The sequence below is a fragment of the Tyto alba genome, unplaced genomic scaffold, assembly GCF_018691265.1.
Source record: "Tyto alba isolate M040663 unplaced genomic scaffold, T.alba_DEE_v4.0 Super-Scaffold_6, whole genome shotgun sequence".
In the NCBI taxonomy this organism is placed as follows: Eukaryota; Metazoa; Chordata; class Aves; order Strigiformes; family Tytonidae; genus Tyto; species Tyto alba.
The window spans coordinates 25,591,665-25,613,530 of record NW_024881327.1 but is presented as its reverse complement, the minus strand read 5'-3'; the positions used below and the strand labels follow the sequence as shown (position 1 = coordinate 25,613,530).

Below are 21,866 nucleotides of genomic sequence, written 5' to 3'. Positions count from 1 at the left end.
TTACTGTCAACTGCTAAAAATCACTGAAGTTTCTTTACTATAGGTACCCACAGTCATGTTCACAGACCTGTACAATGGTATAAATAACTAGATCCATTAAATGGCACTTGAAATAAGCAGCAGTTGATAAACTTCTCTGTCAATATAAAGGATATAAGAAAATACATGCAAGAAAAGCAAACAGATCTACTCGTAGCCCCACCTCTAAATTTCCAGTCCCTTTTTAATAGTGAAAAGTTTTAGCTATTAAAAATTTTGTGACCCTTGTAATGCTACAGAACACTGATACAAAATGTGAATAGTACAATATCCATTATATAATATATATTTATATTTTAATATATTACATTTATTTCTACATAAAGAGGCTATAAATACTGTATATGCCTTATATTCATGGTTCCCAGCATTTGACATTATAGTAAGTACAAACAAACAAAAATAATTATAAAAATACAAAAAAGAACTCAGTAGAAATAGCTTTACATTTTAAAATCTTGTAGCCTGCATTGTGTCTATCAATAGAGCTCTGGGACTACAAGAGCACAGGTACGATGTTGTCTAACAGTTAGGCACAATCTCACCACTCAGAGATCGGAGCTGCCATGAAAACCAGTCACAGATTCCCAAGACTACATGAACCGAGACCTCTGCCATTGCAAACAGACTTTGTGTTTGCAAAGTGAAAGAGTCAGACCTACGTCTGAGGGAGGGGGGATGAGATGAGTAGGTAGGGTGCCCATAGGATGCCTCCCCAGGGCTCCCTGTGGTCCTAAAGTAGATTACACTGCCTTTTCTACCTGTTGTAGAGGCTGCATTCAGAGGGGGGGGCATTTCCTGCAGCTGTTTCAGGCTAGCTCAGGAGCAGGGAGGCACCTGGTATGGGTCAGGGGTGCTGGAGAGGATAGGGGGGCAGAGCCACCCCCAGAGGTGAGGCATGCCCCCAGCACCCGTGTCTCATCACTTGGCTCAGTGCTTTGCCTTCTCCCTACTAACCAGCCTCACCACGCAAGTCTCGCAAGCAAATGCAGCTCATGAGGTCTGGTACAGCAACTTTTTCCTCTGCCAACAACAGAGACCATCGCCTCCACCTATATTTAGCCCAGCCTATGTTTAGTCTCAGGCCGTCAGTGAGTGCCAGAGCCTTGAGCTGAAGGTTCCTTTTTTTGTTTGTGGAGGTGCAAGCAAGGGATAACTCTGAGAAACAAGAAGCCAGTGCTGTGCTGTTTCCTTCCTGGAGCCCAGCAGCAAGGGGAAAAACAAAACAAAACAAAACAAAAAAAAAGAGCAGGGCTGCGCCATTATTTCGTACAACCAGAAACAGTCGAGTTGAAGGCTGTGCCGCTGCCCGCATCAGGCAGACGCTCCGCGTGTCACCGGGGTCCCAAAGGCCACCACGCTGCCTCTGCCGTCGGGTCGGCGCAGCCCACACACCGCAGCCGGGGCTTTGCACCCTCAGCCGCCGCTCGAGGAAAGCTCCCCGCCGCCTGGCGCGGCGCATTTTTGCTGCCAGATGCTTCTGCCTCCTCTTCGGGGAAAAAATAAACGTCTTTTCTTAGTCTCACGGACGCCATCTTTCTGTACATCAAACCTGGATACCGCCAGCCCAAGGCAAGGAAGGCACATCCCGGGGAGGGGGGGACCCGGAGCCGCCAGCTTCGGCCTAGAGCGGCGGGGAGGCGAGCGGCGCGGCACCGTCGTAGGCGAGCCCCCGCGCACGGCAGAGCCGGGGAGAAGCCTCCTGGGCGCACAAGAGTTCGGTCTCCTCGCTGGAGTACACGGTGGTGTCCATGTCGTCTGAGTGGTACCCTGACTGGTACCCGCTCGTCTGGTTGGAGGCTTCGGACATGACGGACTCGTTACTCTTGCTGGGCACCAGCGTGCTGCGAGGAACAAGCAGAAAGAGGACTGAGGGAGCTGTGGAGGATGTTGTCTGGTGGGCGATTCCTGCCGGCAGCCGCTTTCCGTCACAGCAGCAACCAAAGCAAAATGGTGCACTTAGCAAAGCTGGCTTCAAGCCTTCTTAAACATGCATTTGATTATAAGGAGAGGCCTCTTTACACGCCCTATCGTCACTAACGCATGAAAAAGATATTTGATTTTATGATGGTACAAGGAGTTAGGTCGCAACCGCAGATGAAACGGAGAGAAAACTTTGAGAGGCTTCACACATTTCAGCTGTGGTGCAATCATAACTGCAATATACCTTTATTTGCACTGAAGTTGTCCTGGAAAAAGTAATTCCTAAAAGAAGCTCTCAGAGAGCATACGTGAGGTTTCAGCTTTATGAGCGCCGCTGTGCTTCCTGTGAACTGCACAATGAAACCCCTGTACAATGCTCTGAAAATACACCCAGGTACATCCTGAAAAGTCAAGAGTCAGCTTTAGAAAAAAAGAAAGAAAAAGGAAAGGAAAAGAAAAAAAAAAAAAAAAAAAAAGAGCTCTTTGTCATTGCAGACAGGCAAAACACAAATATACTCAATTGTGTGCACCAGCTCAGTTCCTTCACAAGGTGGTTGATGCTTTTGCAGCTGATAAATACAACTCTTTTCTGTGGTGCTGGATGATGCTTCCAACAGCTGCATTACCTCTCCTGGTACCAAATGTGGATGACCAGGCATAGAGCGCACATTTTTATTTTGTGTTTTTAAAAATACACTAAGAAAAGATTTTGTCTTCAAAAACTTTTTACAAACCAGTCCTCTGACATACTTCAAGCAAAAGGTCATATTCAATTCTACATGCAGTCTGAGCCTTACCTAAAGGGTATTTTCACTTGTTTATTGCTCTCTTCCAATGTCTTCAGCTCTTCAGACGCAAGAACCATCCCACTATCTGTCTGGTTTTCCTGCAAAGGTGTTAGAAATGCATTAAATGGAAAGGGATTAAAAAACAAAAAACACACAAAAAAAGACATGAACCAAGGGAAGAGAGATACAAACCACAGACAAACTCACCTCCTGAACAACTTTTACAGTGGTTACCAATGGGACATCTTCAAATGTTTTCACGCTGACAGGGCGGCTTTTTCGTTTGCTACCTTGTCGGTACTGACTGAAAAGAAAATAAAATTTAAAAAAAGTTTTATGTTCACTATCCACAACTTGGCTGCAAACAGCCCCATGATATCAGAATCCTTTTATCTCTCTACAGAGAAGTTAATCCTTCTGTCAAAACATATTATGCAGACCTCAAAATATCCATTTATTGAAAAGGACGAACAGCCTAGAAAGTGACACGTTTCTGACCTTCTGCTCCTGACAACCCTGATCTCTGAGCAAATTCTAAGAAATTGCTTTGAGAAAACAGCTCCTTTCCTCAGTAACACTGGAGGGCTTCACTTCCTGCAAGCTTCGCTTAGAAGTATAATAAACAGAGGAGCCTGGAGCACAGACATGTGTCTCTTCCTTTGGACTGCACTTCTGAGACCCCTGGCTGGACCTAGGACAACAACAGCAGACTCAGCAGACTGCTGCCCTTAAACAGTGGGGATCAGGACAGGGAGTGCTACATCTCTCTTGAAGGCTCTTCTCCAAAAGAATCCCTCTGGTCAGGATGACATCCATAAAAAATATTGGACAAAAAAATAAAATTTACTTTCATGGAGGGACTAATACAGCAAACAAAACAGTTACCCTCAGCTTTCTGTCTAAGTGAATATGGAATAAAGTGGATGTTGTCCCAGTTAAATAGGACAAATTTATGTCCCTAACAGCTCATGAAGAAAAAGACATGGAGTTAGAAGAGAAACCTGCATCCACTCGAAGCACAAAGCTGGAGGCAATTAAGAGTATCATTCATCCCATTTCCCAGATTGGACTCTAGCTATTGCTGAGTCCTGCCTATCTCCAACAGACATTTATTTCAACTGAAGGGGATTTTACAAGTTCCCTGTGTAGCCTGCTCAGGTGCTTAATCACACTTTAGAATGTTTTTTAAATATCAAATCCAAGTATTTGTGGCAAATAAAATTTGCTATTGCTGGAAACACAGAATAATTAATTAGCATCCTCTTTCAAGCAACTTTTCATATACTGAAAACTGTTCCCTCTCCATTTCCTCTTCCTAGACTGAACAACACCAGTTCTTTCAAGATCTCTTCACTGACCGTGTCTTCTGCTTCTTTTACTCTGCAGTGGTATCTAATCCACTTCCCACCCAACCCTGCCAGGACCAAAAACTTCTAATGGACAATCTAGTCCACTTATCCTCCTGGACAACCTGACCTTGAATTATAAGAAGTTCATTCTACAACTTGCCTTCTTAGTCTGAAAGCTCCTCATGTGCTTGCATTTAATTGTCCACATAAGCAGAGAACTGCGTGGCCAGGACGACAGTTACCAGGGTGGTGGTGAGGACTGGGAATCCTCCCAGGTATGGGAGTCCTGTCTCTGCTCTGCCCAGACAAGACTCAGCCTACGTGGGCTACAATGAATGAGAACCTCCTGGCTAAGCCAAGCTACTGTGTAAACAGGAGCATAAATAGTGTGCAGGCAGAGAAAAGCTGCACATGGAGTCTGACTCCTGCCCGGTGGCAGTGAGGGCTCAGCTGACATCCTGGTGGTATTTCCTGACACGTGTTTGCATTTTTTAATAGACTGTCCCATTAAAAAAGGGCCAAAAATGCACTACAGAAAATCAAAATCTTTCTTCTGGCTATTTCTAGTTCCTTCGTTTTCCTGTAGGCATTTACCATTATTTATCTGATCGTTTATTCCGGGATCATTCCTAGGATTCAAGTTAACCTGATTTAATGGTTATTCTTTTTCTGTTCTTTATAAAAACATCTTTATACTTTCTTAATCTTCTCTACTTCACCTGACTGTTCTTAATGACAATCTCTCAAGGTTCAAAAATTGCATATCTATTTCCTAAGCCAAATACAGCAGATGTTAGGAGGTCCTGCTGATTTTAATTTACCTCAACAATCTAAATATTATTTAATATTCTCTGTGGTTTCCCTGTCCTTGCTCTTCCTCCTTCAGCTTTGATTTAGAGACTGAAGCTATCAGCCTCTCCTCATAATTAGTACTTTTGTGAAGGCTGAAAAAGACATTACTGAACAGATCAATCCTTTTCACTACATGTATAGCAAGATCCATGCCTACAAAACTTTTCAATGAACAGAAAAGAAGAATAAAGCCCCTAAGCATGTCTTAAGCTCCCCACTTTGATCCCCTAGCATGATTTCCACAAGTGCTTTCACATCTCTGTCACATTATAAGACAAGACAAAAGAGTTTCAAAGTCTCTTCTGTTCATAACAGGAAGTGGGAACCAGGAAAAGCCATATAGGAAGTATTAGAAGTAGAAAATAAGCACGATGTTTTCAGTGTTAAATCATGCTTTTTTAGTATTTTAAATATTTATATTTTGGACTGCCTCACTACTAAAATATGGGGTTGAGAGTTCAGCTCTAGGACCATAAGTTCAACTGAAGTGTGAAATTCACTTTGCCTACCTAGTCTTTCCCAGGACCACATAAAAATGTTATCCTGCAGTACTCAAAATCATTGGGAACTTTGTCTTTGGTGGATATAACACAAGCAGTGAGGAAGAGGGCTCTATTTTGTGGAAACCACATGAAACCTGCTGACAGAATCTGCCTCTGCCCTGATGGTTGGATCCATCTCCTTTTATGCTCCTCCTCCTTCTGAGATTGCAGCAAGCAACCCAGGGCTCCCAGCATCTGAGTGGCTGAATTTGATCTTAGGCATCACTGGATGAGAAAATACCTTTCTCCTTTACATCCCATGCCTGAGGTCCTCACAAGGTCAAATATAAGCCCTGCTTAAGTGCATTAGTACAGACTCCTTGCCAGGGCAGTCACCTCTACCATGATACCCAACATCATCTACCACTATTGGTCCATTGTGGATACCCCAACAACCCTCCAGAAGCAAGCAATGGGCAAAAACCAGTGACAACACTATTTAAGTTATATTCCCCTTGGCTATCAATTCATGACCTACTAACCAACATTTCACCCTAGGAGGGGAAAAGCCAGAGAGGTTATGAATGATGGATCTATTACCATTAATATTTTAGGGAGCTGCAATACCAGAGTATGAACACAACTGAATTGGATCAGTAAAACTTTGTATTCATTTTGGTTCTTAAAAACTAAATAACAAATACTCTTATGGCTTTTTTGAATGAGAATGCCAAATCTTGAAATAGTAGCAAAAAAAAAAAAAAAAAAAAATCAAAAAAATCACTAGCATTTGGGAAGGTAAGAAACTAGTTTTTGCCTACAAAAACTCTACAGTTTCCTTCTTATCCCTATGGAGGAGGTTAAATATGGACCAGGCAGCTGAAGTCTCTTCCTTTCATTTTCCCTGCCCCCAGCCTGAACAAAATCTGCCCAGAGGCCCCAGTAGGATGTCCACCATATAAAATACCTAATTCCTGCTGTGTTGTCATAATGGAATTTAGGATCACAGACTTCCTCTTCCTCCCTACAGGAAGCAGGTGAAGTTGGGAGAGAGAGACCCGAATCCTCTTCCATATTCAGTGATACTGACAAAGGAAGGACAACGTAGTCTTTACCATCCTGTAGAATGCAGTGAAAAAAAATACAAAAATTAAATAAGCTACAGAGATACACAAACTGCCACACACACATACATGGAGAATGCATCAGTCCAACAGTGCTACCTTGGTTGTTTTATTAAACTATGAACATTATACCACCTTTGCAGGAGCAGCTACATTAAAAGAAGGAAACTTAATAAGAACCACTGCCAAGTAGTTTGAGATTGAAAAATTGAGATTTTCATGTGACATATTGTAACATAATATATAAACTGAACTTTCTATTGATGTCTTTAAAATAAAAAAAAAAGTAGTTTTTATAGTTTTTAGTAATGTTTGAATGTCAATGACACAAAGGACATGAACCTGAGGAAAAAAATAATATTAAACTGAAATTGAGACTGAATTAGACTACAGTGTATTAATCAGAAAGACTAAATCAAGTATAAGAAGTAAATGAAAAGAAGAATGAAATGGAGATAGCAAAAGAGGAAACCTTCTATTAATACTTTGGCATCTAATTTGATGTGAATAACAAGGATACCATTTTTAAAAATTTATTGCACTTGCTTACATTTCTGCTCTAAGTAGAAAAAATTAATTATGCATCCTTTGGTACTTCATACCTATTTATAGTCCCATAAGAAATCCTTTAGTAGATTCCACATTTTCTCTAATTTTTTTGCATCTATCCCTTTTGGATTACAATATGATACATGCATAATTAGCTATCAGTTTTCAGACAGTAAACCACGTTGTCTTTTATAGTCACAGTACACTACAGTTCATGACGAGAGGGTCTAAATCATTAGCAATCCAACCATATTAGATTGTGGGCAAATATACACAAAGTATGTTCTGAACATACAAGGAAATACTTTTTTACTGTGAAGGTGACTGGGCACTGGCATAGGTCACCCAGAGAGGTCGTGGAGTGTCCATACTTGGAGATACTCAAAAGCCATCTAGACATGGTTGTGGGTAACTGGATCTTGGTGGCCCTGCTAGAGCAAGGCGGTTGGACCAGGTGGCCTCCAGAGGTGCCTCCCAACCTCATCCAGTCTGTGATTCTGTGATACATGAGATTCAAGCTGCTCTTTAGGAAAGTGAAGAAATGCTATCCTTTCTGAGCTTTGCTATGCACAGAAGACAGGATAGTTTGGAAGGGCAGGTAATTCCCATCATTACCATTAGGTCAGAAAGGGAGAACCCATCTAATAGAAGAGCATGTGGCTAAATCCAGCCTCCTTCATCCAGTGTGCTCACATCTATTGCCCTGGCCTTGTCTACTTCCGTAGCGCATGAGCAGGGAGCCACAAGATGGAGAACCTGGGAGGGAGGTCCATGTATCCCACCTGGACACAGTGGGCTCTCCTACCACTATGTGTGCACAGGACAAGTCTTAATACACTTATCTTCATGGAGCTGTTGACAGGCAGCAAGATGCCTGTATCTTCGCTTTCCAGAAGAGTCATTAAAAGCATTGCAGCCCACATCCTCACATATGCTAAGACATCCATCTTTAGCATAGTAAGATCAACAGGAGTTACCTGCCAAAATGCCTCGGCAGTATGCAGAGAAATCATCGGAGCAGGGAATTGAGCCTGTGACAACAACTACCCATCAAGACAGCTAAGTAACCACAGTGGTGGTGTCATGACAGGGCAAGGTGGCTTTTGGTTACCACAACAGACCTCTGCAATCTTTCCTCCCCCGAGTCATTCTTCTCTGCAAGCTGCCCCGACTGCTGGTCCGTAACGGGAGTGGTGGAAGAAGCCTAGGCTCCCCAACGGCTCCAGTGGACAGTACCCAAACACGGGATTTCATGGTGGCTGGCAGGACAGAAGGGGTTCAGCTGGTGGTTCTAGCAACCAGAGAATATACTTCATGTACCTGACGGACGTTGGCTTGCAGTAAATTCCCCAGGTGCTCCACCAGCTCTGAAAAAGTTGGTCTCTGCTTAGGATCTCCATGCCAGCAATCCAGCATTGTTTGGTACCTAGAAGGGCAAAGCCCATTAAATCATGAGCATAAAGAAAACTGCACCTATTGCTTGCTCTAGCGCCTGCTGCTATTGTGGGGTAAATGTGGGCAGCTGGAAGAACAGTTTCTTACATTTCTGGTGTTGTATAGTCTGGTGCTCTCATTCTTGTTCCTTCTTTCAGTCTTCTGCAAAATTCCTCATCAATTTTCACTCCAGGGTATGGTGATGCGCCTAAAATGAGAACAACAGTAATTGTAATGCATTAGACTCTTAAACTCTGGGATTAATTTTCAAACAAATAATTTGCTATGGCCTGAGTTAATAAGGTAATTTGGTATATTTGGATGTGCAAACAGTTTATATTTATGATGGAAACAGCGACTGATTGAGTAAATGAGGCGTATCATCACATACTGAAACTGTATGAAGAAGCATTTCAAGTCCATGTTCCTACATTTGCATTTTTAAGGGAATTTGAGTATTTTATTCCACTGGAAAAAATAATCAGAAAATTTGCAAGAAGTAAAAAAAATGTTAAAGAGGATCCAAGAACACTTTGACTGTTTTCCTCAGACTCTGTTGTTTAAAATTTAAGATGGCTCAGTAAAATTAAAGTGACTCACCTAATGAAAATATTTCCCATAGCAGAACTCCAAAGGACCATACATCACTCTGAATGGTATATACTCTATCAAAAATGGTTTCTGGTGCCATCCATTTTAGGGGTAGTCTGGCCTGAAAGTATTTCCATAAGCAAAAAGGTATTACAGTTACAAAACATTACATTTCCACAAATGCATTTAAGGTAAAAAAAAAAAAAAAAAGGAGTCTTGACTTAATATTAATTCTCTTTCAAATAGAGAATCTGAAACTTACATCTCCTTTCCTGACGTAATCTGGGTCTTTGTAGATGTCTCGAGCCAAGCCAAAATCACAGATTTTGACCACGTTATTGTCTGACAAGAGGATATTACGAGCAGCCAGGTCCCTGTGGATGCACTGCAAAGAGAAGTAAACAACTTCATATGCTGCCTGTCGTCACAGTTCTGTTCATGGGCCTGATCTCTTTCACATATGTGCTCTCCTACCCTCAAAGACCAGATAATTCTTAAAACCTTTTAAGAAAAAGAAACCTCAGCATCAACAACTACTGATTTTAAGTACTTTTTTGATGGTCACAACTGATTTGGCTCAGGGAGACTTGTGTTCCCAAGTCCAAACATACATCTGTTTATCCACTATGCAGAGAGGGCCTTTGAAGTTAGCTAATTAATTATCCTAAGAAGCTGACACAAAGCAGGTTCAGATCTGATTACCTTTAGATTTACTTAGGTTCACTCAAATCTGTGTACTCCACTCTCTCTCTGAAAAACATACCACACTAAAATGCCGATTTGATTCCAACACAAACTAATCTTGACTACAGAGAAAAAAGTCCATGTCTTTACCTATGCAGAACAACAGCTTAGCCAACAACCCAAAGACCTCAAAACTCAGCTTCAACAGCTTGAAATAAAAAATCCAAGCTCTGAAAGTGGCTTCTAGTATGGACTAGAACTGCAGATCCTGGTAAGACATTGCATATACACACCAACCAGGATGTATGAAATGTAGACAAGTTAATGTTTCTAAAAAAGACTCTGAAGTCTGCTCTTAAACGCCTAGCCTGCACTCTAGAGCAGTGTTGTATTCCCTGCTTTTCTTTCTTTTTCCCATTTCTAAGTACTTTTTTTTTTTTCTATACAACTGCAGGCAATTCCTCACTCTTGCTAAAATTTACATCCTTTGAAACATGTACTGTACATATTTAGGATCAAACCACAAAAAAGCACTTCTAGAATGTCAAAATGCAGGTGAGGTGTTATTGACTGCCAGGGTGCCCTTGACAAGAGACTTTCCAAGGAGTCATCCATGAGGTTTCATAGGTGAGCATCATCTCTCCCCACACTGCCCTTCCAATCCCACTGCACAAATTACAGGCAACCTCCTCAGAGCAAACTCTTTTACTCTAGTTTATCTCTGGTTGCCAGGGATTTGTCTCTGATTCCTTTAATCATCCTCATAAGTGAGCTCCCCTCCTCCAACTACTTAATCATTCTTCTATGAATCAGTGACATATAAACCTTATACAGATCACTAACATTTGTGTCAATAAATGTATGGGCTGTTTCACTCTGTAGTATCAGTGATTCAGGTATGTCTTAGGGCAAAAAGAAAATGTTGCGGATGACTGCTAGTCCAAGGATGAACATGTTGTTTCCTTCTATAGACATTCAGCCCTATTTCCTACAGACAAATAAATAACATGCCACTCTTCCTGAGAAGTTCCTTACTTTGCGTGAAGCTAAGAACTCCATTCCTCTCGCCACCTGGAAGCTATAACAGATGAGGTCCTCCATGGTCAAAGGGTTCTTGCAAAGGTCTTCAGGACCAGCTGCAAAGAATCACATGACAATTAAACATGTCCTTTGTCACTGATGTCACCCATAAATGCTTCTTAGGTAAAAGTCCATCTTAACTTTATACCACGTTCAATTGGAAGAGCAAATTGAGCCCTTTTTTGGCTGTATAATTAACAATAACAATACATTTTACACCAAACTAGTCCTGTGTAAAATAAATTTTGAGATGATGGGTTATACCCCAGGCCTCCTTGCTTATTTCCAAGGTTCCCACCAGTGGAAAGAATTGCAAAACAATCCTAAAAGAAAAACAACCAAAACTCAGCTCCTAAATTCTTAGGACAGGAAAGGCTTGCTGTGGTTTTAGCAGATGCATTTGGAAACAGATGAGAGGGAGTCTCCACCTAGTCCTTACGGGGGAAGAATAAGACATGGGGAGAAAGACTTGAATTTGGCAAAAAGCCCTGCTAATTTAGGGTAGAAGTAGCCTAACCTCATCCCCCAGTGACCAGGAGGAGTAATGTACTCAAGTAGCCAAAGATACCTAGGCATTCAGTTCCTCCTGAAATAAACAACTCAGTGACTTTTCTCAGCTCTTGATTTTAAGAAGAAATCTCCCAAAAACTACAACACTGGTGGCTAAAACCCTCATCTCAAGGCCTGCTTTAAATCTGCATATTTCTTATGACATCCCACCTCAGAGTGTCAGGACCAGAGAAGTCTGAAAAGGACCAAAAGTGTGTGGAAATGCATAAAGTGCATGCCTGATATTATCTGGGATTGGGCTGAATCGTTTGGGATGCTGAACTAGATAATACATAGCTCAGGAACTTTGGTCATCAAGGAAATACACCACACACAGCTTTGAGGGAGCTTTGGAAATCACACAGTCCCCAATGTCCCTCATCAGCCCCCACCAATGACAGCTGTTCCAACACCAGGAGAAGACATATCCTACCATCCTCCTCTTCTACATCACTCAGGGACCGCTCCTCCACAAAGCCAGAGCTTGCTGAGCTCTGGCTGCTCGTGATGCTGTCCAACCGTCGCTTCAGGTCTGCAGAAACATCACCAACATAGTTCTCCTTCCCCTGCCGAAACCTGGCACTTTTGGTCTAGAAACATGCGGGAAGGATGGAAGAAATAAGAAGCAGAAAGCATACCAGAAGCTTCCTCAGGAGAGGCAATGGTGCTCCCCACAGTCTCTGCCATGGGCACCACTGAAGGCCAGCCCAGCGTTTCCATGGCCAGCCACTCTGCCCCAAGCCTGCTCTGGCTGGGGCACGAGGCTGGTGCGAGGACAGCACCAGCAAACCCAAACTCATGGCCACGTGGGCTCACCAGCTTGAGCACCCTCTGCCGCCCCACAGCACGGCTTTAGTCTGCTCCTGCATCCTCCCAGCCATCCCCCAGCAACATCTCCACATGCTGGGGAATAAATGCACACTGAGGAGCTGGCCTTCTCAGCCCCCCGGTGCCCACCACTTGTGAAGCACATGTGCATGCTGCTGAACCCCCTTTCATACACTTGAGCCTCTCCATACTGCTACGGCTTTACCTCCCACTGCTACAAAGGTCCTTTTGCTAAACCTTTACTTTGGCCAAAACCCTAGCAGCCTTCAAAATCTGATTTATTTCCTTCTTCCCCTAAGCCACCGAATGCCTCTAGGAAGGATGCCAGCCCCACAGGCTTCCTCCACCACATTTCCATTTTCTCCTGCTTTGGTCTCGTGATTTTTCTCCCCTGGCAGGGCTGGTTTTTTTCCGTTGTCGATTCCCATCCTCATTTCTTGTGTAAGCAAGGGTCAGCACCTTTGTGAAACCCTGCCTCTTCCTTCAAGGCCTCTCAGATATTTGTTTATCCTTTTTACCTCACAAGAGGATGCAGCAAGTTGCCTTTGCCAATATAAAATAGTAAACAATGACTCCAAGGATAAAGAAAAATAACCCCCCTGGAGAACTGACAAGCAATTTGAAGAAGCTCTGATCTAAACACGGCAGCTGCAGGAAGACTCAGGTCTACCAGCATGGCAGAGCATAGCCCAGGGGCCTCCCTCTCGGCTCTGGGTGAAAAAGGGTACGGTCCTTTCCTGGAGGTCCATACCTAAGGATGCTCAGCACTGGGTACATACAACCATGATCTTCATCTAGCAACCTGACCCTCGGAGGGGATAGATCTTCCCAACCCTCTCTAGAAATCAGATCTCCTCTCAGAGGCATCCAGGAATGAGTTTGAAAATGCCAGCCTCTATCCTCCCTCCTCCTTTCAAACAGGGGTGCAAAGACGGGGTGCTGCGATGAAGCTCCTCTTTGCAAAGGACCTGGGAGGTGGAAAGCTGAATGTAAACTCATGGGAGGCATCAGTTATACAAAGTGATTAACATCAAAAAAATATGTATAGCCTGGTTCAGCAATGAGCCAAGGGGGCAGTGGAAAGGATAATCACATGATAGAAGACACCTATGGGTATCTGATGGATATATACACTAAGCAGGGAATGCAGTTATTTAAGGTGGTCTGGAGCTTAACTAAAAAAGGAAAAAATTCGGGCTGATAATCAGAAAAAACTTCCTGACAGATACGGCCAAGTGTAGGATAATCTGCCAAAGGAAATAGTGGAAGCCCAGTTCCTTTGCACATTTTAATCTAACAATAACAAAATAGCTACATTGCAGGGGCCAAGGGAAAGACTAGGTGACCTCTGATGTCTTTGCCATCGCTCATTCCCATGAGAAGTACTAGATATTCAGTGTCCCCAAGGATTGCCACTTCAGTCTGTACTAGAAACAGAAACACCGTGTGTGGAAAAGCCCCACCAAATCAAACATTATACTGTTAACCTTGACTCCTTACCTTGTACGGGACAAATTCACTCCTCTTGCTCCGTAGGTAAGCTGACAAATTTCCAAACTTGCAATATTCCACGATCACCATGAGTGGGCCTATACAACACGTAAAGCAATTCCTTAGAAAGACCATTTATATCCCACCTTATCTCACAGCATAACTCATGGCTAGAAATATATACATTTCAAAGAGAGTTCTACTACCCAGAAATTACCAGTTATTAAAAAAAAAATAATCTAACCAAAGCAAGGATATGATTCCTTTTCTGCTCCATAAAGAAGGAAAAGAAAGAACATATTTTTGAAAATCACAGACCTAATTTCATATGTGAAAATGTATAGTGGTGTGCTTATACTTAAAATGCCAGTCTATGCTAATTGACATTGTAAGGATGTGACAAACACATTTGAATGAACTTCAGTGCAATTAACTGTTCATCTGCAAAAAAGTACACACATGATTATCCATGCATTTCTGTGAAGGCATTTTAAGTCCTAAAAAATTAAAACAGGAATTCTGGTTTCAGACATAGATGCCTTAATATACAGACCAAATGTGGTATTTCATGCACAAATTGCTTCATATAGGCATATGCTACACAATGATAAATTTCCATCCTAGGTTCCATATATTAGCCATCTCTATTTTATTGTGGAATAAACAAGGAAATGAATATGGATTATGTTTCCCTCAACTACTACACTTCCATCATGGAACTTTACAAATTCAATTTTGATACCGCAGTAAGCCAACAATTCAGCTTCCCTGAAAAATTATTACTGAGATACTTTACACTGAATTTCTTCCAAATTAGCGTGCAGCGCTGGATTTGTCAAACAAAACATATGTCCTCAGTTATAAATTAAAATAGGTTCATCCACCCAGAGTTTGACTCCGAATTGCAATCTCCCCTCCTACACACACACAGAGGCACCCACAGTCCATCCAAAGCTAGGGGGGGAAGTCACAACTTGCAGCTGCACTGTAGCCGTTGACAAAAATCAGATCAACTTGTTAAATCTTGTACTAGACTCAGACCCAAAGTCTATTACATGTGGAGTCCACTACAAAAGTGGATCTGAGGTACAGAAAAGCAAAGTGACAGAACAACTAAAGGATGTAGAACTGAGGGCTTCTCAGCCCTTATTCCACTTCTGGATGTGCTCACTCTCACCAGAATTTTTTTTAAAAAAGACAACTATTTCTTCCAACCCTTAATTTTAAAACTCAATTTTCTATGCAGCAGAAATGGCAAAACCAGGGGTTTCATTAGCACCATCCCACCCACTGAAAAGTTACTCACCTCCTGGCTTTGTGCAGGCTCCGAGTAAATTGACAACATTGAGGTGATGGCCAATATGAATGAGGATCTTCAGCTCTGACATAAGTGCTCTGTGCTCACTATGGGTTGCACCCTCTGAAGAGGTAAAACAACATAGATCAGGAGCATCACAGGCAGAAAGGTTTTACCCTCCTCTGTGTTCTCTTCTGTTATTTTTCCAGCCGATCTGGTGAGAAGTCTTGTTGGTTGGTAGCCTGGATCAGCTATGCCACAGGACACTGATGAAGGCTAGGCACGTGCATGACAGGGTTGGTTTTGCTCTGCTTTTAAACATTTTCTGAGGTCTGCAAGGGCAGTACCTCGGAACAGGGACATAATCCAGATTAGCAAATATCTTTTTTTCCTACAGAACTTTTAAGCAGTTTGCACTCTGCCGTTTGACCCTCCCATCCAAAAATAGATAGAAACATTGTCTCATAGACGTTGCTGGGGTCTACACTAAGGGTCTATTGGGTCCATAAACTGGGTGAGATAGGGCCAGGGCCAAACATGCCTCACCCTAAGCCTCACCAAAAGCCTGGAGACATAGCTGGTGTCCTCATCCCATAGATATAGAAGGGGAAGAGGAAAGAGCTGAAGCAGTGGGGAGGGAGGGGCAGAGGAGGCAGCTGTCTGAAGGCTGCCTAATCACTGCAAAACTGGAGGGACAAGGTTTTCCAATTTTTATTATCATTACTGCACTTTCATCCCATCTCAATGAGTCTGCAACAGGTCGTCTTGCCTGCGCTTGCGCCTGCTCACACTGTACTGCCAGAAATCCCCCGCCTTTCCCACCCTCCCTCCAGTACAACACAGGGTGGGATACCGCCCCCGGCTGCTGGCAGCCCCATTTTGCTCCCCCAGCTACGTCCTCCTCAGGAACAATGTGTCTGTGAACCGCAGCTTTCAACTCTTCTGTAGCAAATGCGAGGCACTATAATATGATTTAAAGTGAGGAGAAAGCTGTTGCAGAACTATGACTCATTTTGGAGCATGCTTAAGCTGTTGTTGGAGACTTGTAGAAAGCTCCCTACCAAGCTACATAAAGCAAAAAGGACATGTGCAAATTGCTTGCAGGAGTGAGTTTATATTCTGAACCTGAGTAGATCTATAAAGCAATGACTAAGAAATCATAGTCACATTGCTCCAGCTATCGATGAGGGAAAGGCATGCACTTTCCCTAATCATTGCTTCATGATACCGTTAAGCTAAACTTGTCTACACCATTGGTACAAACATTTTGATTTTTCCTATCTACTGGTTATAGCATTGGCAATTATCCCTATATTGTGTACTGAAGGTGAAGCTTAAGTCATAATTTTTACCTTTAAGCATTTTGACTGCTACTGTTCTGCAGGTAGCAGTTTTGTCGATTCCAAATGCATCTGCTTCTATGACCTGGCCAAAAGCTCCACGTCCAAGAGGTTTACCTTGAAGTGAGAAGATGAACATACTCAGATTTATATGCTTGGCACAGTGGGAAAAAGATGGAGAAGAAACAGCAACTCTAAACTGAGTTTATGTGTCAGAAATTAACAGAGGGCTGATAATGGGGAGAGGATGCATTATATCCTAGGGGAATTAAAGCCCACCCGGGGGGCCTGCATCAAGATAGCCCCATGGCAAGCCAGTACCTAAAATAACCCTAGCACAGGGCTGGCTGCAGTATCTCTAAATGGCTCATGCAAGGAAGGCACACCTAGCTTTAGCCGGTCTCTGGGAAACTCCCACTTGCTGGCATCATACGGGAGCCGTTCGCAGTGCTCGTCTATAGGGACTTCATCAGGATCCATGATGATTGACAAGTAGCCAGTCTTCATGTCCCCTCCATTGGCCTGGAAAATGGTATTAGTTGTAGTTGCACAGGGTTTTTGCTGGCGATGTGCAGACAAAGTGCCACTTTCTCACTTTGTAATGTTTCACCAGTTCCCAGAAATGCCAGGCTGCCATTTCCCTACACCATGTCACAGTGAGTGTGACCACCGTTAATTACTTGCACTCTTTTTTTTTTTTCTAGTAAACAAAACCATCTGAAACATTTTTTCTCTTGCAAGGGCCTGTTCAATTAAAAACAAATTTCTGTGCCCCCAGTTCCAGGCAAGAATGTTATGGCAGGGAGAGAAAAAATGTGTCTGTTGATTTAAGAACAATGGAAAGAAACAACAGAAGAGGCCTCAAGTCAGCTCTCATTTGTCATGCAAGACCAGTGCTGATAGGACAGTATGAGAATTTTTTCATTACCCGCTTAACGGTCCGGAGGATGATTACAAGAAGCAACCAGAAGAACATGGCAATCACTGCAGTGCCAACGAGGATAATGAGCTCCAGATTTGTTTTCTCTTCAGCGCCTGGGAGGAAATAAATGAATATCTGAGTGATAGTTGGAAGCGTATTGGTTTTGTTCATTCATTAAAGTAGAGAATGGAGGTCCTTGTTCTAAAGGTTCGTTTTAAAAGTGCAAAATGGAGCAAAGAAATGAAAGCAAAACAAAACAAAAAGCTTGGTTTTTTATATTGGAATATTACGCTTAGTTTCATGCTGGTTTACACACCACTTAATTTCTTAATATCAGGTTTATTCCAAGAACAGTATCTGGATCTTTGGTAAATATAAAAAAGTAAAATCTCACATTTTAAAAAGAAATCTTTGTTTTAGAATACTCAAAATGAATGACTCTTTCTCCAGAAACAAAAAAAATCCCCCTCATATAGTAAATAAAGTGCTGTGAGAATGACCCAGAAAACAATCTCTCTTTTGTCCCTTTACATGCTTCAGCTGGAGCATGAAAAAATGTGGTTCTGCAAGAACACATGAAAATAAGGATTTATTTACAACATCCCTTCTCCAGTAAAATAGTCTACAGCAGACACCACTCAAACATCTATTAATGTGCAGGAGCAGCTCTCTTCTTCAGCTCCCATTTACCACATAATGCTCCTGTATTTATTTCATCCTTTGCACCATACAGATTTTCCTACACAGTAGCACACTCCATTGCATGACCCCAGTGAGCTGCACTATAAATTTCTTGGAGTGAAACAGTATGTCCTACACAGATTTCCAACTTTTATAGACATGCCTCGACCATATTTACCACATCAGCTGAAATCTACACTGATGTCAGCTGCATATAATTTCTACCCCATGTAAATATTTGGCCTAACATCTTAATATCCTAATGAAACCTATAAGAATAACTGGATACTGCTCTAATTACCTTAACGGAACAGAGCGGGCAATCACTCTAACTTATAAGACAGGGGTTTGTGAAGGATTTAGTGACTAAATTTTGCAAATATACTAATATCAAGGGCAAGGAGCTTTTAGTTTGAGGCTTCTCGTTGCAACTCTTGGTAGGAAGTCCATCATGGTTCCAGCTACTCAGACTGCAGACTAACCTCTTGTTAGGACTTATTGCTTTTCATTGCAAATTGCATTTCAATGTGCCACAATCAGACTGGAACAAATGAGAGATGGGTCTCACAAACACTACTTTCAGAGTTTGATGGACTAAGGGTGGAATCCCCTAACCCCAAAAAACACTGCCTGTTCCTGTCACTGAGATGGGACAGCAATCACAACAGATCACACAAAGTCTTCCCTCAGTTTTTCTTAGATGCTATGACAGCAGTGACATAGTTCAAAAAATTACAACTGTTAAAAAACCATAGTATGACAGTTACGTTACCAAGACAATAGAGATGCCCTAGGATATCTTCAGGTTTAGGTAGGTTTTGTTGTATAGGTTTGCATGTAATATAGACTGGCAGAGTTTTCTCTGCAACCACAAGTAAGATAGATTCAGCTTTTGTTGAAAACCATTAAATAACGTTGTGGAGAAGAAAGCGTCAGCCTCAACAGCTAAGATTACAATGGCTATGACAGTACCCAGTTTGAGCTTGATAGGAATGGTCAGGACTTTTTGCAAATGTCATGGTGTGTTTTCAGACCTCTGATCGGGATAGCCACTAGATTTTCCTTTTAGTTATTATAAAGGTTTCATGCACAATCTGGAGAGAAGCTAACACTAACCTTCCACTGAAAAAAAAGCCACTGCTTTTCTGCATCCAAGGACATTGCAGGCAAGGCAGGTGTATAGCCCTCCATCTTCTTTCCTCACTCGACGGATGGTTAGCGTTTTGTTTCCATCTTTCAAAACAATACCTAGAAAAAAAAAACATGGTTCTTAGTTCTGCTATTTTTATGCCTCTTTGTGTTAAAAATTCAAAATGAAACTTTTCATGGTAAAAATCAGCTGTGAGTCCCATGAAAGAAAGCCCTTAACTGATAGAAAATTCATCGCAAAGAAGCAATCCTCACCTGAATCTTCAACAAGGGTTTCATTATTTTTAAACCACATGATGTTTGGAGGAGGAATGCCATTTGCTGTGCATGACACTTCTATGGTTTCACCAATGTTTGTTGTTTGATTTTCCAGATTTCCTACAAGTGTGGGTGCCATGGGCTCTGTTGGTTCGAAAATATGGCAAAATTACTAACCATTAAAAGAAAACATCTATTTTTGCAGTAATACCACTTGATGACACTCTACATGCTTGGTGCAGTAACAAAGTCTCAAATCCTTTTATAATACCAACAGCCACAGCATTCATGTTAAGATCATAGTTAAAATTCCACGACATGAAAAAATTTAAAAAGCCAAGAAAATTTTAACAGTATTGATGTAACCCACTTTAGATGGTTTAATTTGTAACTGCTCAGGATGCTGAGGGAAGAGGGAATAGGTGAGAAATTGCTTCCCTCACATTTCTATTTCCAGGGTCATTACAAGAAGTCTAATACTGCCAGTCCATCAAATGTCCATTCAGGAGAAGAACATGCATTGGTGTTTTCCTGAATCTGCCCAATCAACCTAGACAACCCAAAGCAATGTCAACACTATCCGTGTGAAAAGCTGATTGATTATCAGCTTGCATTGCTTGCGCCTGAATACCAGCATCACTTCACACCAGTCTTAAATTAGAGACACTACTTCAAACTCAAGAATCCGTGACACAAAGCAGTAGCATTAATGCTATGAATAGACACGTGCATATACAGCTAAAGGGGAAAAACATGTATTGAAAAGTAAAACTGAGAAGTCACTGAGCTAAATACATGCCATTATTTGTGCAAAAGCCAAACTCATCTCCTTGCACAGCACAGTGGCTTGGTCAGTGTTTCCTCACTGGTACTGATGAAATAGTAAGTCCCTGCTGCATGGACAAGCCCCATACCTGCATGTTATAACAAGTGGTCCAAATCTTTTTAACAAACTGAGTGCACCATTAACCCAACATATGCAAGGCCTGAAGATACCAAAAACTGACACTAGTGCAGTTATTTTATTACACAACCACCCGTTTTGGTTCACAGTAAGAGATCTGTACCTTGAACAGTGAGGTGTTTCACCAGGCAGTGCTGTGTTTTAGCCTTTTTGTCCTGAGCAATGCAAACATAGTCCCCTCCATCCTGGAGGGAGATGTTATGGAGGATGAGCTCTAACGTGACATTTTCACCATTGGTATTTGAAACTGTCGCATTCAGCTTCTGGAGAGCATTGAGGTTCTTGCAAACGGGCATGGGCAGCCCTCCAAAGGGAGTCTGTGAAGTGTGAGCACTGAGTTTGTACCACGATAGCTTCTCAAAGGTGAATTTGTCTGCCGTGCATTGCAAGGACATGTTATCCTTCTCGGTGAGTTGATTTCGAGGCTGGAGATTAATTTCAAGACCCCCTGCAAGTTAAAAAAATAAAATAAAATCCTACTGGGTTGCACATTTTGTTGCCAGCATTAACTTGAAGAAGCCATTTTACAAATATAGCCTTAACTTCATGTTATCCAGTTGTAAATAAGGAAATAAAACACTGAAAAAAATCAACCAACCAACCAATCAATCAATCAATCATTTAAAGAGTACAATCTCATTAAAAGCAATACGTTTAAAATGGATCAAAGGAAGGCCTGTGTAATTAATACACTTCTTCTTCCTCTAGAAACCTACTGCAACCTAAGATGATTCTTAGCATTATCTTACAGTTCAGTTTTAGATTTGGATTAAAATAATATTTCAGCATGTGAATATGGAGACTGATTTTCAAGAGGACAGAAGCTCTTTGTCAGCAATTTCAAAAATGTCAGTCTTAGCTTTTACAGTACATCTTTACTTGTTTTGTGACACTAGCATAATTTCTCTGTAGTTCTTTTAAGTGACTGCAAAAGCCCGATAGTAATCACTCTCAGAACAACAGTGCCCGTTTTGCACCATTTTCACAGGACCACCACCCCACTGATGCCAGCGAAATTAGTCACTTGGCTGAAGTCAGGCAGTGACTTTAAAGGCTGCCTTAGGAAAACCTTAGGTAAACCTAAAATCCTAAAGGCCAGGAATCATGACAATGGTGTTGAAATGCCTATCATTAGCAAAACAGATGAAATAAAGTTAATTTAACATGGCTGTCCTCAACAGGGTATACTTACTGGTCACATGAAAGGAGATAACTCTCTCACTTGACCCAGCTCTGTTCGTAGCCATACATCTATACAAAGCAGATACGTTTGCTGCTTGAATCACAAGGGTGCTCACAGTCTACAAAAGAACAACCAAGTAGTTTCATACCACGTCAGGGCTAAAGTACATGCATGCACCTCACCACCCCGACAGCTCAGCAAAGTGCTCTGCAGGTATCCGCACAACCAAAAATCCCTCCAAAGCACAAATCCATGGCACAGTGGGAGCACAGTCCCCTCCTGGCATTTACATTTTTGTCCTTGAATGGT

At 42.0% G+C, this 21,866-nt stretch overlaps 1 protein-coding gene across 1 annotated transcript in view; it reads right to left on the bottom strand.

The window, feature by feature from the left end:
• Window positions 1–205: 205 nt before the first annotated feature.
• Window positions 206–21,866, bottom strand: part of KDR (kinase insert domain receptor) — a 31,738-nt gene continuing 10,077 nt past the window's right edge. The window contains exons 12-30 of the mRNA XM_042808344.1: window positions 21,567–21,675; window positions 20,478–20,822; window positions 19,408–19,554; window positions 19,120–19,251; window positions 17,329–17,435; window positions 16,787–16,922; window positions 16,413–16,517; window positions 15,070–15,183; window positions 13,773–13,861; window positions 11,878–12,034; window positions 10,851–10,951; window positions 9,394–9,516; window positions 9,141–9,252; window positions 8,649–8,748; window positions 8,427–8,532; window positions 6,401–6,552; window positions 2,958–3,054; window positions 2,760–2,848; window positions 206–1,883 (exon numbers count right to left, since the gene is read on the bottom strand). Of these exons, the coding sequence (XP_042664278.1) occupies window positions 1,664–1,883; window positions 2,760–2,848; window positions 2,958–3,054; window positions 6,401–6,552; window positions 8,427–8,532; window positions 8,649–8,748; window positions 9,141–9,252; window positions 9,394–9,516; window positions 10,851–10,951; window positions 11,878–12,034; window positions 13,773–13,861; window positions 15,070–15,183; window positions 16,413–16,517; window positions 16,787–16,922; window positions 17,329–17,435; window positions 19,120–19,251; window positions 19,408–19,554; window positions 20,478–20,822; window positions 21,567–21,675 (2,541 nt within the window). The 3' untranslated portion in view covers window positions 206–1,663. The remainder of the gene's footprint in view (window positions 1,884–2,759; window positions 2,849–2,957; window positions 3,055–6,400; window positions 6,553–8,426; window positions 8,533–8,648; window positions 8,749–9,140; window positions 9,253–9,393; window positions 9,517–10,850; window positions 10,952–11,877; window positions 12,035–13,772; window positions 13,862–15,069; window positions 15,184–16,412; window positions 16,518–16,786; window positions 16,923–17,328; window positions 17,436–19,119; window positions 19,252–19,407; window positions 19,555–20,477; window positions 20,823–21,566; window positions 21,676–21,866) is intronic.